The following is a 15,379-nucleotide window of genomic DNA, read 5'->3' as shown; positions in this document are numbered from 1 at the left end:
AAGAGACCTGGACCTCTCAGAATTATCTGGCAAAATTTATTTCTGTGTTGGAAAAGCTTTGTTGGATGACCCTTCGTGTCTATCTGATTGCAGAAAGGAACCTAAGAACTACAGTTGGAAAGTCATAATGACCGTATGTAGATGTTACGCAGAACCCAGGTGAGATTTAAAATATTCAGATATATTATTTCCTTATATTAAAAATATCGCAGGCAGCCAATTATTGCTGCCAATGGATTGCAGTCAGTGTAGTTGGTTTAGGACTGATGTTTTATGGCCTCTAAGTGGCATGTCCTTCAAAAAAAAAACACTTTATAGCTACTTTTGGAGTGGCACAACAAACCTGTTATGAAATTCATAGATTTCTGAGAGGTTTCCGAAAAGAACTTCTTTCTTGTTCAAAACTACAGCTGGGATCAAGTGAATTAAATCAGGGTTGTCCATTTCTGATGCATAGCCCTATTTAAGAGAAAGAAAGAGAACAGTGAGAGAACAAAACTATGAGTAAAGAGTAAAATATCAGAAGCAGACAAGTGCCTTAATCCTGCCCTGTCAGTTTTTTCATTCTAAGATTGCTTAGAAATATTAAGCCTGCACTTTCCGTTTGAACTCAAAGTAGATAAATTCTGCACCAAAGGATCCAGATTTTGCAACTCAAAGATATGAATTCCGCCACCTGCACTCATTTCATAATATAAGCAAATGTGCCTGGTTTTCTCATTTTTCATAATATATCCCCTATCAACCCACTGGCTTTGAATTCCAGACATTGCCTAGGTCAGTCTTTCTTAACGTCAGCAATTTTTAGATGGGTGGACTTCAACTCCCAGAATTCAGTCCTTTAACCTGGGCCACCAGAAATGTTGATTCCATAAATAAATATATCTACTTAAGACGGTTATTTTACAATTCTGAAGCAGAGCTCGTCCTAACCACATTGGGGCACTTTGGGACGTTAACTTTTGCAAGCAATGAATCATGTGATAGATGAAAGTATAAACACATGAACAACTAGGTGTCACTTTTAGAAAGCAAATATGTAGGTTCACATACTTTCACCAATAAAATCAGTTCTACTGAATGTGTGTTATCTATGGGTACACTTTGAGAGCAAGCAACTAAATTTCATTTTTAATGTGTGCCATTGTGCCCACAGTAAAAAAAAATGACAATAAAGGTTATCTATCTATCTATCTGAATCTTCTTCTGAGGAGGAAGGCAGCTGCCAAAAAAACCTCTCTGCTGCTGTTGATTTCAACTTCATTGTTCCTGTTTCAAAAGACATTGAACGTACCTCGATTATGCTCTGAAGTTCCTCGACATAAGCACGTTCAGTTTCTATCAATTCATTTATTATATGGCTGTGAGAAAGAAAGAGAGAGAGAGAGCGCAATATTTGTTAAGGGGCGTTGTAATGAGGTAACAAAGCCATAAATGAGAAGATGTGAATGAATATTCAGATTTATTATTTATTAAGGACATTTATATGGCCAACCAACTCACTCATGGTGATTCTGGAGGGCTTACAGAAACAAAATACCGAATACAAAACCCAATAAACCTTCATCCCCCAGGTGACAACAATCAAACCAAACACTTGATGGGCTCCTATCACCCTGCTGGCAAAACCATGTCTGTGGGGCCTTTTGAAAGAGTGGGGATCAATCTTATTTCTCCAGGGGTGTTTCACACGGAGGAAGCCACCACAGAGAAGTCTCGCCAGATGGACCTCCTTAAGAGAGGGTATGTAACATTCCCTGCCTCCCAGTTCTGGTGGGTGAGGTAGATGTTTCAAATAGGCCATGTAGGGATTTAAAGACAATACGGTGCAATCCAGAAGGCATTGTTATGAATTAATATAACATTATGCTGTAATATAAGCAAATGATAAAGCTCAAAGACCACACATCCTGCTGTTCGTGCAGTAGAACCAGAGTAAGTTGAAGAAGTGTTAAGGTAAAAATAAATAAAATGTAAAATGTCGGCTGGCGACCCCCAGGGGGAGGGCCTTCTCTGTGGGAGCACCAACCCTATGGAATCAGCTCCCCCCTGAGCTTCGGATAGCCCAAAACCTCCAATCCTTTCGCCGCGGCCTCAAAACACACCTGTTCCACCAAGCTGACCTAGACTGACAGGCATTTTAATTAATTTATATTTAGTATTTTTAATTCATTTTTAAATTCTCTAATTTTTTATTGCACTGATGTTCTCAATTTCATTTTATCTTGATTTATGTACTTATTATATGTTTTATTGTGAGCCGCCCTGAGTCCTTCAGGAGATAGGGCGGGATATAAATCCCATCAATAAATAAATAAATAAATAAATAAAAGTAATAATTTAAAAAAAATGAATAAATAAATTAAAAACAAAAGAAAAATAAGCTCAAAGGGCAGACTCAATGATCATTTTCTGTCGTCAATATTCTATGTTTGTAAGGTGTGCAAATATTGTGACGTTTTTATAAGCTACTAGGCAACCTTGTGACCTGTTGGGTCATCGTTTAAGAGAAAAAAAGTGCAATCTGATGTGACCAAAATGAATGTTAAATTTTACACCGACTATATTTGTCACACCAGTGCTGACAGTCTGTGATCTAAGAGTATATATCATAAATAGAAAAATAATTCCAGTGGCAAAGGAATTTCAATACTTAAGTCAGTATTTACTTACCTAAACAGGTAGCAATACCACTAGCAATCAAAAAAAGAGTGGGAGGGGTATGACCTCCCACTTCCTTCCAGTTTCCCCATTTCTTTGCTTTTGGGAAGCTGTTGGAATGTGTCAGAAATCACAGTCATTTGAGAAATATATAGCTTTAAATTGGAGATCAGAATTATTTATTTATTTATTTATTTATTTGTTGAATTTCTATACCGCCCTTCTCCCGAAGGACTTAGGGCGGTGTACAGGGCAATAAAAGCACTACAAAAGTTACAAAAGTTAAAAGTAAAATTAAATTAATGAAGCCCTAACAATAAATAATTAAAAATACCCCAAACCCTTAAACCAGGCCGGCCTGTTCAAATAAATAGGTTTTCAGATCGCGGCGGAAAGAGCGAAGGTCGGGAGCCATCCGGAGCTCAACCAGTAATTGATTCCAAAGGGCTGGCGCGCCCACAGAGAATGCTCTCCCCCTGGGGGCCGCAAGCCGACACTCTCTGACCGACGGCACCCTGAGGAGGCCTTCTCTGTGGGAGCGCACAGGACGAAGGGAAGATGACGCTGGCAGCAGGTGCTCCCGTAAGTAATCCGCACCCATGCCATTTAGGGCTTTATAGGTAATCACCAGCACCTTGAATCTCACCCGGAGGGCAACTGGAAGCCAATGCAGCTCGCGGAGAAGAGGTGTTACATGGGAGTATCGGGAGACCCCCATCACAACTCGCGCGGTCGCATTCTGCACCAGCTGAAGCCTCCGAGTGGTCCTCAAGGGCAGCCCATGTACAGAGCATTGCAGTAGTCTATACGGGAGGTCACGAGTGCATGAGTGACTGTACGCAGGGCATCCCGGTCCAGATAGGGTCGCAACTGGCGCACCAGGCGAACCTGGGCAAAAGCCCCCCTGGTCACAGCTCCTACATGGTCTTCCAAACTGAGCTGTGAGTTCAGAAGGACACCCAAGTTGCGAGCCCTATCTACGGGGGGTAACACCTCACCCCCCATGGTTAAAGATGGAATGGACCGAATTTCCCGAGATGCCGGAACATACAACCACTCGGTCTTGCCGGGATTGAGCTGAAGCCTGTTCCTCCCCATCCAGACCCGAACCGCCTCTAGGCAACGGGACATCACATCGAGGGCATCACTGGGGTGGTTTGGGGTAGAGATGAAAAGCTGGGTATCATCAGCGTACTGATGATACCCCACTCCAAAACCACGAATGATCTCAGCCAGCAGCTTCATATAGATGTTGAACAGGAGAGGCGAGAGGACCGACCCCTGAGGAACTCCACGAACGAGAGGCCTCGAGGCCGACCTCTGCCCTCCTGTGAGCACCAACTGTGAACGTCCCAGGAGGTAGGAGGAGAACCACTGGAGAACAGTGCCCCCCACTCCCAACCCCCTGAGACGCCGCAGTAAGATACCATGGTCGATGGTATCGAAAGCCACTGAGAGGTCTAATAGGACTAGGACAGAGGAACAACCCCTGTCCCGAGCCCGCCAGAGATCATTCACCAGCGCGACCAATGCCGTCTCCGTGCTGTACCTGGGCCTAAAGCCTGATTGGTACGGGTCCAGATAATCAGCTTCCTCCAGGAACAGAGGGAGCTGATGCGCCACCACACTCTCAACAACCTTCGCAAGGAAGCGAAGGTTGGAGACCGGACGATAGTTATTCAAAATAGCCAGGTCCAGGGCAGGCTTCTTGAGGAGGGGCCTCACCACCGCCTCCTTCAAGGTGGCAGGAAAGCTACCCTCACTCAAAGAAGCAGTTATCACCGCCTGGAGCCAGCCTCGTGTCCCCTCCCGAGCCGCATAAACCAGCCAGGAGGGGCACGGGGCCAATAAACACGTGGTGGAACTCAGCTTCCCCATGATCCTGTCCACATCTTCCGGAGTCACAGGGTCGAACTCTTCCCAGATAACATCACCAAGACCGCTCGTGTCACCTCTGTCAGACTCTGCCCAGTCGGAGTCCACATCAGCCCAAATCCGAGTGATTTTGTCCGCCAGATGTTGGCTAAACTCCTCTGCACAACCCTGCAATTAAACTCCTTCTTATCCCATTATGATCTGGGAACACAAAGATCTCAGTGGAAGCCACAGCTTCATTTTTGGATGATTCCTTTTGCTTGGCTCTCAGACCGGTTTCACTTATCACACTAAGTCATAATGACGTTTGGTCAGTTGTAGCGTAGCAAAAACCAGCCACTGTGGTGTTTAAGCTACAGTTTATACCCTAAATATGCATAAATCATGGTAAAAAAAATCATGTAAGGATGAGGTCAAAGCACCTGACCGTCCAGAGCAACACAATGCAGTAAGAATAGCCTGGTTACACACACAGCAAGAGAAGTGCCTGCTGCAGTGATGGCGAACCTGAGTGCCCAAACTGCAATCCAAATCCCACTTTTGTATCATTGGGTGCCAAGTGGGCGTGGCCCTTTGGGTGGGCATGGTCCTTTGGGTGGGCGTGGCTGTGGTGGAAATGGCAGACTGGGTGGGGACTAAAAAGTTCAATCAATCAATCCCAACTTTGCGAGATCTTTTTTTCCCCCGCGAGAAGTTGAAATTGATTGATTGATTGAACCTTTTTTTTTCTTGCACACGGCAGTGGAGGCCTAAAGCGAAAAGATTTTATAAAACCCAACTGAAGGCCTAGGACTGGGGTGATGGTGCGCATGCCCACAGAGAGGGCTCTGAGTGCCACCTTTGGCACCCGTGCCATAGGTTCACCATCACGGGTCTACTGGAAAAGAGAAGCATTTGTCATGTCCAGCAAAGAAGGATCTAAGAGGATTACTTGCGATAAAATCTGCAACCTAGATGCTGAACAAAGGCCTTGGCATAATGAGATCCTCACTTTATTTGACTGGACTTCACTGCTTTTACACCCAGCAGAGATAGTTATACATATGGCTTGACTGCCAGCTAAACCATGACATTTTCTGCACAGAATGTTCCATTTTGATAGACCTTTAACTTCCCCACAAGTTCCTTTGTAGCTTTGCCCGTAAATGCATTAAACAACCCTGGAAAAAACCACACCACACCCCTTGTATTACTCTTTACTCAGTTTTGAAAATTTCACTTCGCATTCCATTTATTCTGTACATCCTTCGCATCAATCATATGCTGTTCTTATCACATTCATTAACCAATCTCCAACTGCATATGGTAGGTCAACTTGTGAATAACTGTCTCTAAAGCAACAAAGGAACAATAATTTTTCTTTCTCATATGTGTCTCTGACTTGCTGGAAAGCAAAAATCTAGTCCATGTACTCCCTGCCCACATACACAGAACACAAAACGCCAATATACTGATTTTTTTTTCTCCTATCACGTATAGCAGTGTTTCTCAACCTTAGCCACTTTAAGATATATGGACTTTAATTCCCAGAATTCCCTAGCCAGAATACTAATTGGGGGAATTCTGAGAATTGCAGGCTATGAAACTTAAAGTTGGCATGATTGAGAAACATTAATGTATAGAAGCCACAATCCAAAATGTTGCGTTACAGATAGATTTCACAAAGTAGAGCCATTGGACTTTTGGGGAACAAATGGAGAACAAAGATGGCTCTACTGAGGGCAACAGAGTGGAACTGACAACTGCAGTGAAATGAAGAGAAGATGAATGGACTGGTTCTTTGCAATTCCCCTCTGGACAAGGAGAGGACTTGTGATTGCCCACAAGTGCTCCATACAGTCGCTCCTCACAAGAAGACTAGCAGTCAGCTTGAATTACAAATGGCTCCACCAGGCAGGGGTGCTTTAAGATTGGCTCGACTGCAAACAGTCTCTTTAAGTTCTCAAAAGCAGTTTGATAGTTCGTAGTCCGTGCTAGCAGTTGGCCTGGTCATGGCTTTCCCCCATCTTTACCTGTTTTCAATAAGCCCGTGAGAGGTAAAACAATTTCAGCAAAGGAAGGAATGAACTGCCGATAAAAATTGGCGAACCCCAGAAAGCTTTGAAGTTGTTTTCGAGTCTTAGATGGTTGCCACTCGAACACAGCTTGCATTTTACCTGGATCCATCTCAATGCCCTCACTGGAAATTCGTTAACCCAGGTAATCTAGTCGGGTTTTGTTATATATTAATGTTATATGTATTATTGTTACTAGTTCATGTTAACGACAGTTGTATGAGGTAAATAACGACTGACAGGTACACACGCGGCAGTTTGACAGCTGTCAAAGCTGCCGCCGGCTAATGTGCAGGCGCAGCAGCTGACAGCTCTCAGCTGTCAGCCCGACTGCCGACCACGCAAGCGCAGCCGCCACGAGGATTCCTTAGCTGTCAAAACCAGACGCAGCCGATTGGTCCAGCTTTCAGGTGGGAGGAAACCGAAAGACTGATTGGTCCAGCCAGCCATCAGCTGGCTATAAAAAGAGCAGAAGCCGGCGAAGTCTGTGTCGGGTACCTCAATAAACATTCAACTTAAGCCTGCTGTCTCCGCGTAATCCTTACGCCCAAGCCACTTCAGGTTTGGTGGAACTTACACTTTGACAATTTGACACATAGTTTAGCACTTAACACCTCTCACACTAATTTCATATGATCAGTCATATTTTCGCTATAAATTAAGATGTCATTGGGATACACCAAACCCCCCTTGTATAGATGATCGTGCAGCACTTGGTTAATCAGCTGCATGAAGACAGCTGGAGCCCCTTGTAGTCCAAATGGCATGATTTTGAATTGATAACCTCCCATAGGGCAGTTAAACGCAGTTCTCCATTCATCTCCTTCTTTTATTCTTACTTGACAGTACGCTTCTTATGTCTAGTTTGGTGAAGGTACGCCCCTTCGCCAGATGGGTTAGTACAGGGGTGTCAAACTCAATTTCATTGAGGGCTGCATCAGCATTGCGGTTGCCCTCAGGTGGGTATGGCCAGGGTGGGCGTGGCCTACTGGGTGGGCGTGGCTAGAGTGCGTATGGCCTACTGGGTGGGCGTGGCCAGCTCTACATCGTTCACACCAAGGGTGCCTATGGGACCCTGGGCAGGAGTGGGACAGATCTGAGGGTCTCTGGCAGAAGGAGGGTCTCTGGGCCAGGGCCAAGGCAGTGGGGGCCATTCCCTCACTGTTTCCAGGATGGCTTCGCGGGCCGGATCCGGCCCCCGGGCCTTGTGTTTGATATGTCTGGGTTAATAGACCCTTCAGGAGAGGGAGGGGTACTTATTCTCCCCCCTCACACAGTTTAACCCTTTATAATCAACGCAGAGCCTCAGCAACCTGTCTTTGTTTCCCTTAAACAAAACCGAAGCCCCCACTTGGGATTTTGCCGGCTCAGTGAAGCCTCTGGCTAGGTTTTTGTTTACATATTGCGGTAGTTCCTCCATTTCAAGAGGGGCCATTTTTGGTTTAGGGAGCTTGGCCCCTGGTAATATCTCAATGGCGCAGTCATTTGACCAGTGTGTTGGTAGATAGTTGAGGGCAGATTTCAATTAGAGTCTTCATGGGTTTCTACCAAATATTGCATAACCACTTGATTGTCACATTTTCAATGCTGTAAGTATAGAAGCTGATTTAGCAGGGCGGTGGCAATGGCAGGAAGAACCTGTTTGGTGTAGTGATTAAGGCACCAGGCTAGAGACCATGTGATTGTGAGTTCTAGTCATAATTTTAAGCATGAACCTATCTAGGTGACCTTCGGCCAGCCCCTCTCTCTCAGCCCTATTAAGAATAAGAATAGAACAGAACAGAACAGAACAGAACAGAACAGAATAGAATAGAATAGAACTTCTGAAATCTTGCCAAGAAAACTACAAGGATTTTCTCTAGGCCGGGAGACAAAATTTACTCGAAGGTATCCAGAATAAGTGGGGGAGGGAGAGGACGCTACATTTAAAAGCAAAATAGTTTCCAGGGAACATGAGGCCTGTGGCAGTGCCCCTGTGAGCTTGCATGACTTTTCCTTTATTACATTAGGGAGGTTTGGTTTTTCTGTTTAAAAAAAGGTGCACTGACATAATATAAACTTAACATTCTTATTTTGCAATAAAATGCTGGATGTTGCTGAATGTCCATACTTATTGCCCAATTTTGGCAAAGTGTTCTGAGCGTCTTGCCAAAAATAGCTGAGAAGGACTCTGGGGCCAAATACAGGTTATCCATCTTTCCTGTATTTTCCTATTTTCTCCTCCTTTGGAATAAGTTTTTAAAAAATGACTTGCTTTGGTCCATTCTTGTTGTCTTCTGAAGAACTGACTGCAAAGGCAGCCTGGGAAGAAAGGCTCAAACTATATACAGCATAAATCACATATAGTTTCCCCTTGAGTCTATTGAAAAAACCCACTAACACAACCATGCCCCAGGTTATTTCTGGACAATGACAGGGGAAAGTGTCATATATGTCCCTGGGAGAAAAGAAGATCAAATACTATAAACCAATGGAAGGAATTTAAAGGTTAAAATCCCAACCCTAAATTTCCCTTTTGCCTTTTAGTGCCTCAGAGGTCATATGTTAGCTTTAATCCAGCTGCATCATAAGCTCTGTTGCTACTTGTACTCACCCTGAGTTAGCTTCAGAGTAACTCAAGACTGGGTAGCTTCTAAGCTGTGGGCTTCAACTCCGGTTATCTACTTGACACTGTGCAGGTTATAAATGTCCATTAAGGAAGGTGTCCCCAACCCCTGGGCCATGACCTGTTCAGAACCAGGCCACGCAAGTGTCACTTGACACTGTCCAGGTTATAAATGTCCATTAGGGAAGGTGTCCCCAACCCCTGGGCCATGACCTGTTTAGAACCAGGCCACGCAAGTGTCAGGTGAGTGAGCATGTGCAGCTCCATTTGCACGAGTAGCAAGTGCTCGTGCTCAGAGGGACAGCTCCATTTGTATGAGCAGTGCTTGCTCGCGTGTGAACCTGCCACTTGCACAGAACCGTCTTCCCTCTGCTGGTCTGCCAAGCCAGAAAGGTTGAGGATCGCTGCATTAGGGTTTCTTGGTAGGATACCATTGTGGGTAGACATTTCCCTCTCCAATAAAGTATAATTAATCTCATCCCTCCTGTATGACATCCCATTTTGAGAATATACACTTGCAAAGGAATAACTCATAATATTATTACTGGTATGTACAAGCCCCTTAAACCCAAGAATTAGTTGGTTGAGTAGAGCAGCTTTAAAAATTGGACAGATTAGATAGATAGATAGATAGATAGATAGATAGATAGATAGATAGATGGATAGGTAGATTGATAGAGATAGATAGATGATAGATTGACAGATGATAGATAGACAGACAGATAGACAGACAGATATAGATAGATAGATGGATAGATTGATAGAGATAGATAGATAGATGATAGATTGACAGATGATAGATACAGATAGATAGATAGATAAATAGATAGACATAGATAGATAGATAGATGATAGATAGATGATAGATAGATAGATAGATAGATAGATAGATAGATAGATAGATAGATAGATATGACAGAGATAGACAGAGAAAGAGATAGACATGGACATAGAACCCCTAAAACCACTGACTCATCTATTCCTTCCAATTTTGATCTACCTTAATCTAACTCATATATCCAAATAGTGCCTTCCAGAATATCAGATCATTACTCCCAAAATTCCTGTCTAGAAATAGGCCGTAAAGTTTTAGGAGTTCTGGGAACTTGTACCAGTGGTGGGATTCAAATATGTGAACAACCAGTTCTCTGTGTGGATGCCATTTCCAGAAGTCCATTCTGGACCTGAGCAACAAAAAATTAGCTACCGGTTCTGCCGGCTGAATCCCACCACTGATTTATACTGTGATAAAGCTGGAGAGATGTTGAGATGTCACTGATGTCATCATCATAAATGATGATTCTGGAGAAGGAATATGACCCTTAGCAAAACATGAACTAAGCCTGGGAAAAGAAAAGAAAAAGTATTAAAAACTTAAAGTAAGTCTACCTTGACTCTCTTTGATGTACCGTATTTTCTGGCGTATAAGACAACTTTTTAACCCATGAAAATCTTCTCAAAAGTCAGGGGTCGTCTTATACGCCCAGTCATCTTATATGCCAGAAAATAGTAAATCAATCCTCGGGAGCGGAGACGTTAGTGGAAACGGACAAATCCAGCGCTCGAGAATGGTGAAAGATGGCCTCCTCATAAATAAACCGACCAGCCCAACCGAGGCTGAGGCTCCAGCTTACCGGCGTCCTAGGGCAGCAACCCTTTTTGGGGGGGAAGGGAGTGGGAGTTAAGCGCGTGCCGAGCCGCTGGCGCTCCGTGAGCACGAGAGCTCAAGGGAGCGCGGGAAGCCAGGCGGAGGCCGACCTGACATGTTCGTGTAGAGCTAAGCTTCACCTGACCCTGGGAGTTTGACTTCAGGGTGTGGTGCCGTGGCACACCTACAGCAACACCTGCCCGGGAAGGCACAGCTCGGGAATTTTGACAGGCAGCCCGCAGCAGAAAGCTGGCACTGGGGCTACAGCAGCCCGGGGTCACCCCTCCGCCCTGAAGTAGAAGGCGGCCTTGGGGAGGCTGTGTGTGTGAATCTTAAACTTGCGGCGCAGGGCTGAGCCCGTTTCTCCCCCCCCACTCCTCCGCCGCCCTGTTCATTAACTAACCTATGGAAAGAACCGCCTTCTTTCAGACCTGGTGCCTTCCCGAAGTGTTGGGCCACAATGCTCGTGGCTCCTGGCCGAAACAGCCAACACGTGTGGCTGTAGTAGAAGGGGGCGCCAAGGCGAGAGGAGGCGAGGTTTAGGCGAGGCAGAGCAAAGCTGATCTCGAGGCCAAAAGCTCTCGATAAACCTTCACCTAATTGAGAAGCAGCCCTGACTTCCTGCTTATGTCTGGCAGAAGCAGTTTGTTCACTTTGTCTAGACAGGCACAATCATACCAAAGAGAATGCCTGTGGAGATTCTCAGTCATGCAGGTCATGGTTGTGTTTCTTTCCAAAAGGCAACTGAACTTTCTTGGTGGTTGTTTTTCCCCCCTGTGCAAACGTTTTGCTTCTCATCCAAGAAGCTTCTTAGTTCAACTAAAGAAGCTTGCTTGGATGAGAAGTGAAAACATTTTCAAAGGAAAAAAACAAACCCAAGAAAGGCCAGTTGCCTTTTGGAAAAAGCACCTTTGGGACTACCAAAGAGTGTTATCATTAATAAGTGTGAGTGTTACAAATATGCAAATAAAATCTACATGAGCCAGTCAAGTCAATAGTACTGTATTCCTACATTGCCTCATAACTACAAGTGTGCTAAAGCTCACAACATACTAGAAATGCATCTTTTTTGTATGTCAGTCAACTGCAGAGAGCTGGACATATCTAGAAGATTCTGCTACTGAGGACATTTATAAAATAAAAATAAGGTCACAGTTTAATGGCTTGCTAAGCTGTGTACAAATAAAAATAGGCTGGGTTTATTTAGAAAGATCAGAAGCAAACAATGAATGTTAAACATCAAGACTCTGAATATCCAAACAGCTAAGATAAAAGCGTCATTGTCTCTTTTTGCCTAAGATGCTGAGAATCAAAACGTTTTGGTTAAATCAGTCTTTCCCTAGCTTGACATTCTCCAGATGTGTGAAAATTAAAATTCTCAGCCAGAACAATTTTGAGCATTGTTAACTCTAAGGCACCTGAGGAAAACCCATGAAAATCTTCTCAAAAGTTGGGGGTTGTCTTATACGCCCAGTCGTCTTATATGCCGGAAAATACGGTAACAAAAAGGAAAGAAAAAAGGCTGGCAGCCTTTCAGTAAAATAGTATTTTAGTGAAGTTTCTTTCCTGACCTGATTTCTAATTTTCTGTTTTCTACTTTGAAGAGCTGACAAGAACACAGTTGGGGAAGGGTGAAGTAAGGCAATCTGGACTTCACTGAGACTAGCCAGCATTTTCCCACCTTGGCAACTTGGCTGGGGAATTCTGGGAGTTGGAGTCCACACCTCTTAAAATAGCCAACATGGGAAGAACCTGGTTTAGATTTTGGCCATCCTATAGACGGTAGACCCCAAGCAACCATTGACTTCAGGGCGACATCATTCTCCTAGGATTTTTGCAACAAAAATTACATTTTCTACGTAAACTGAGATTCCTGGCAGAGGACTGAGGTTTATGATCCTCTTCTCCAAGTTATATCTCACAAGCTAAGTCCCAAAGCTTCCTTATTGCTAGGGAGAAATGGGGCCACTTATAATACATTTTAGTCAGAATGATACACAAGAATTCCCAAAAGTCTTGCAAATGCCACTTTCTTTTTCTCAGTCTTCACTATAAAGTCTGCTCATTACAGGGTACCCACTACAGTATGTCTTCTACTCAGGGCACTAACCTTGCTATCTGAGTTTGACTTCTATCTTCCCTTAGTTGTGGAAAGCATCAGATAACTGCAGCATTTCTTAAAGAGGTTGTATCTGAGTGTTTGGGCATGTTCTGTTATGGTGAGCCAGGTGCACGGTAAATAACAATTTTGAAAAAAGATTTTCATCTTCAGAATTATTACCCAAGCATCCAATTAAGCCTTGCAACATTGCCTTGGCAAGGCAAGTATTTCTGGCTCTGATTTGAAAGAGCACAACCCTCTAAATACTGAGAAAAGAAAGCAAAGATATTCGTTTGATGGAACTTGAGGAATACTGTACATACCCTTAAAGAGGAATGATCCCAATCATTAGGGGTGTATGTGTAAGGGTGTTGCATCTAGACATCCTTGTTATTAGCCCTGCTCCTGTGCTTTTTCTCAGCATGCAAAAAGATATTGATAGTCCTTGACTTACAATCATTTGTTTAATGACCATTTAAAATTACAACAGCCCTGAAAAAAACAACCTGTGACTGTTTTTCACACAACCGTTGCAGCATCCTGTGGTCACATTTATCAGAATTCGGATGCTTGACCACTGGCGTCATATTTATGACCGTTGCAGTGTCCCAGGGCCATATGATCTTCAGATAAGCAAAGTCAATGTCAAAGTCAAAGATTCACCGGACAGCCATGTTTACTCACTTACTAACTTCAGTGATTCACTTAGCAGCTGTGGCAAGAAAGGCTATAAAATGGGGCTAAACTCACTTAACAACTGTCTCGCTTAGCAACATAAGTTCTGGGCTCAATAGTGATCATAAGTCAAGGACTACCTATAGGTAACAAAGCTTTTGTCTGATTGCACAGAAAACTGTCTTTTCTTTCCTTACTTTTCCTTCTTTCTGATGGGCAGGAAAGAGAATCAAAGACTAATAAAACGAAGTGGCAAAGTCAGATAGAACTTGCTTAAGGTTCAAGAGTAGCAAGTCTTGCCAAAAAAGGGTTTATCTTTAAAAAAAACAAAACAAAAATCCTTGATTTTATAAGATGAACTGTTTTGTTAAAAATCCAGCCTCTGCCTTGCTTCCTGAATTCTGCTCTTGTGTTCTTACAAACAGGATTATGAAGATTGCCTGTTTTAACAGTTAAAGTTGACTTGGATGGCCCTCTAAGCCACAGAAGAGACTCGAACACTGGGCACTATCTAACAGAATGAAATTCAATGGTGAAAAAAGTAAGGTTCTACATTTAGGCAGGAAAAATCAAATGCACAGGTATAGTATAGGTGGTACCTTGCTCAATAGTAGTAACTGTGAGAGGGATCTTGGAGTCCTAGTGGACAATCACTTCAATATGAGCCAGCAGTGTGTTGCAGCTGCCAAAAAAGCCAACACAGTGCTAGGCTGCATTAACAGAGGGATAGAATCAAGATCAAGTGAAGTACTAATACCACTTTACAATGCTTTGGTAAGGCCACACCTGGAATACTACATCCAGTTTTGGTCACCACGATGTAAAAAAGATGTCGAGACTCTAGAAAGGGTACAGAGAAGAGCAACAAAGTTGATTAGGGGGCTGGAGGCTAAAACATATAGGGAACGGTTGCTGGACTTGGGTATGTGTAGTTTAACGAAGAGAAGAGTGAGGGGTGACATGATAGCAGTGTTCCAATATCTCAGGGGCTACCACAAAGAAGAGGGAGTCAAGCTATTCTCCAAAGCACCTGAAAGCAGGACAAGAAGCAACGGATGGAAACTAGTCAAGGAGAGAAGCAACCTAGAACTAAGGAGAAACTTCCTGACAGAACAATTAACCAGTGGAACAACCTGCCTCCAGAGGTGGTGAATGCTCCAACACTGGAGGTTTTTAAGAAGAGACTGGACAGCTATTTGCCTGAAATGGTATAAAGTTTCCTGCCTGAGCAGGGGGTTGGACTAGATGACCTCCAAGGTCCCTTCCAACTATTATTATTATTATTATTATTATTATTATTATTATTATTATTATTATCATCATCATCATCATCATCATCATCATCATTATTATTATTATTATTATTATTATTATTATTATTATTATTATTATTTCCAGGAATTCTGGGAGTTCAAGTCCACAGATTGTAAAGGGGCCATAGTTTGCTCTATACTCATTGAGCCTAATATGGATATTGAGATTTGAGCAGCCAACCTACAAGAGGTCAAAAGGACAGAGAAAGAGAAAAGCACTAGATTTTTTGAAGAGCATATCAAAAGTAGCAGCCTACTTGGAACTAATAGACCACTCAGGAACAGATCATTGTTTCCGAGTAACCCAATTATTTTGCTAATTTTGACCTTCTCCAGCTATACATGAATAGATGCCAGAAGCTTCCCATATTTAAATCTCCAGCTGACAGCATGTACATCCTGGAACTTATGCAACCATGTTTGGTGCCTTCCCGCTCTAGAAGTCCC

General features: G+C 43.4%; 2 protein-coding genes across 2 annotated transcripts in view; one reads left to right on the top strand and one right to left on the bottom strand.

The window, feature by feature from the left end:
• MCF2L2 (MCF.2 cell line derived transforming sequence-like 2) overlaps window positions 1-15,379 on the bottom strand; it is a gene marked incomplete at its 5' end in the record, with an annotated part of 216,523 nt that overhangs the window by 60,491 nt on the left and 140,653 nt on the right. The window contains 2 exons of the mRNA XM_083363877.1: window positions 344-459; window positions 1,295-1,361. Coding sequence (XP_083220003.1) covers window positions 344-459; window positions 1,295-1,361 — 183 coding nt within the window. The remainder of the gene's footprint in view (window positions 1-343; window positions 460-1,294; window positions 1,362-15,379) is intronic.
• Window positions 1-15,379, top strand: part of ATP11B (ATPase phospholipid transporting 11B (putative)) — a 412,741-nt gene that overhangs the window by 261,644 nt on the left and 135,718 nt on the right. The gene's annotated exons all lie outside the window — the stretch shown is intronic.

The sequence above is a fragment of the Vipera ursinii genome, assembly GCF_947247035.1.
Source record: "Vipera ursinii genome assembly, chromosome: 5".
Taxonomy (NCBI): Eukaryota; Metazoa; Chordata; class Lepidosauria; order Squamata; family Viperidae; genus Vipera; species Vipera ursinii.
This window is presented reverse-complemented; position numbering and strand designations above follow the sequence as displayed.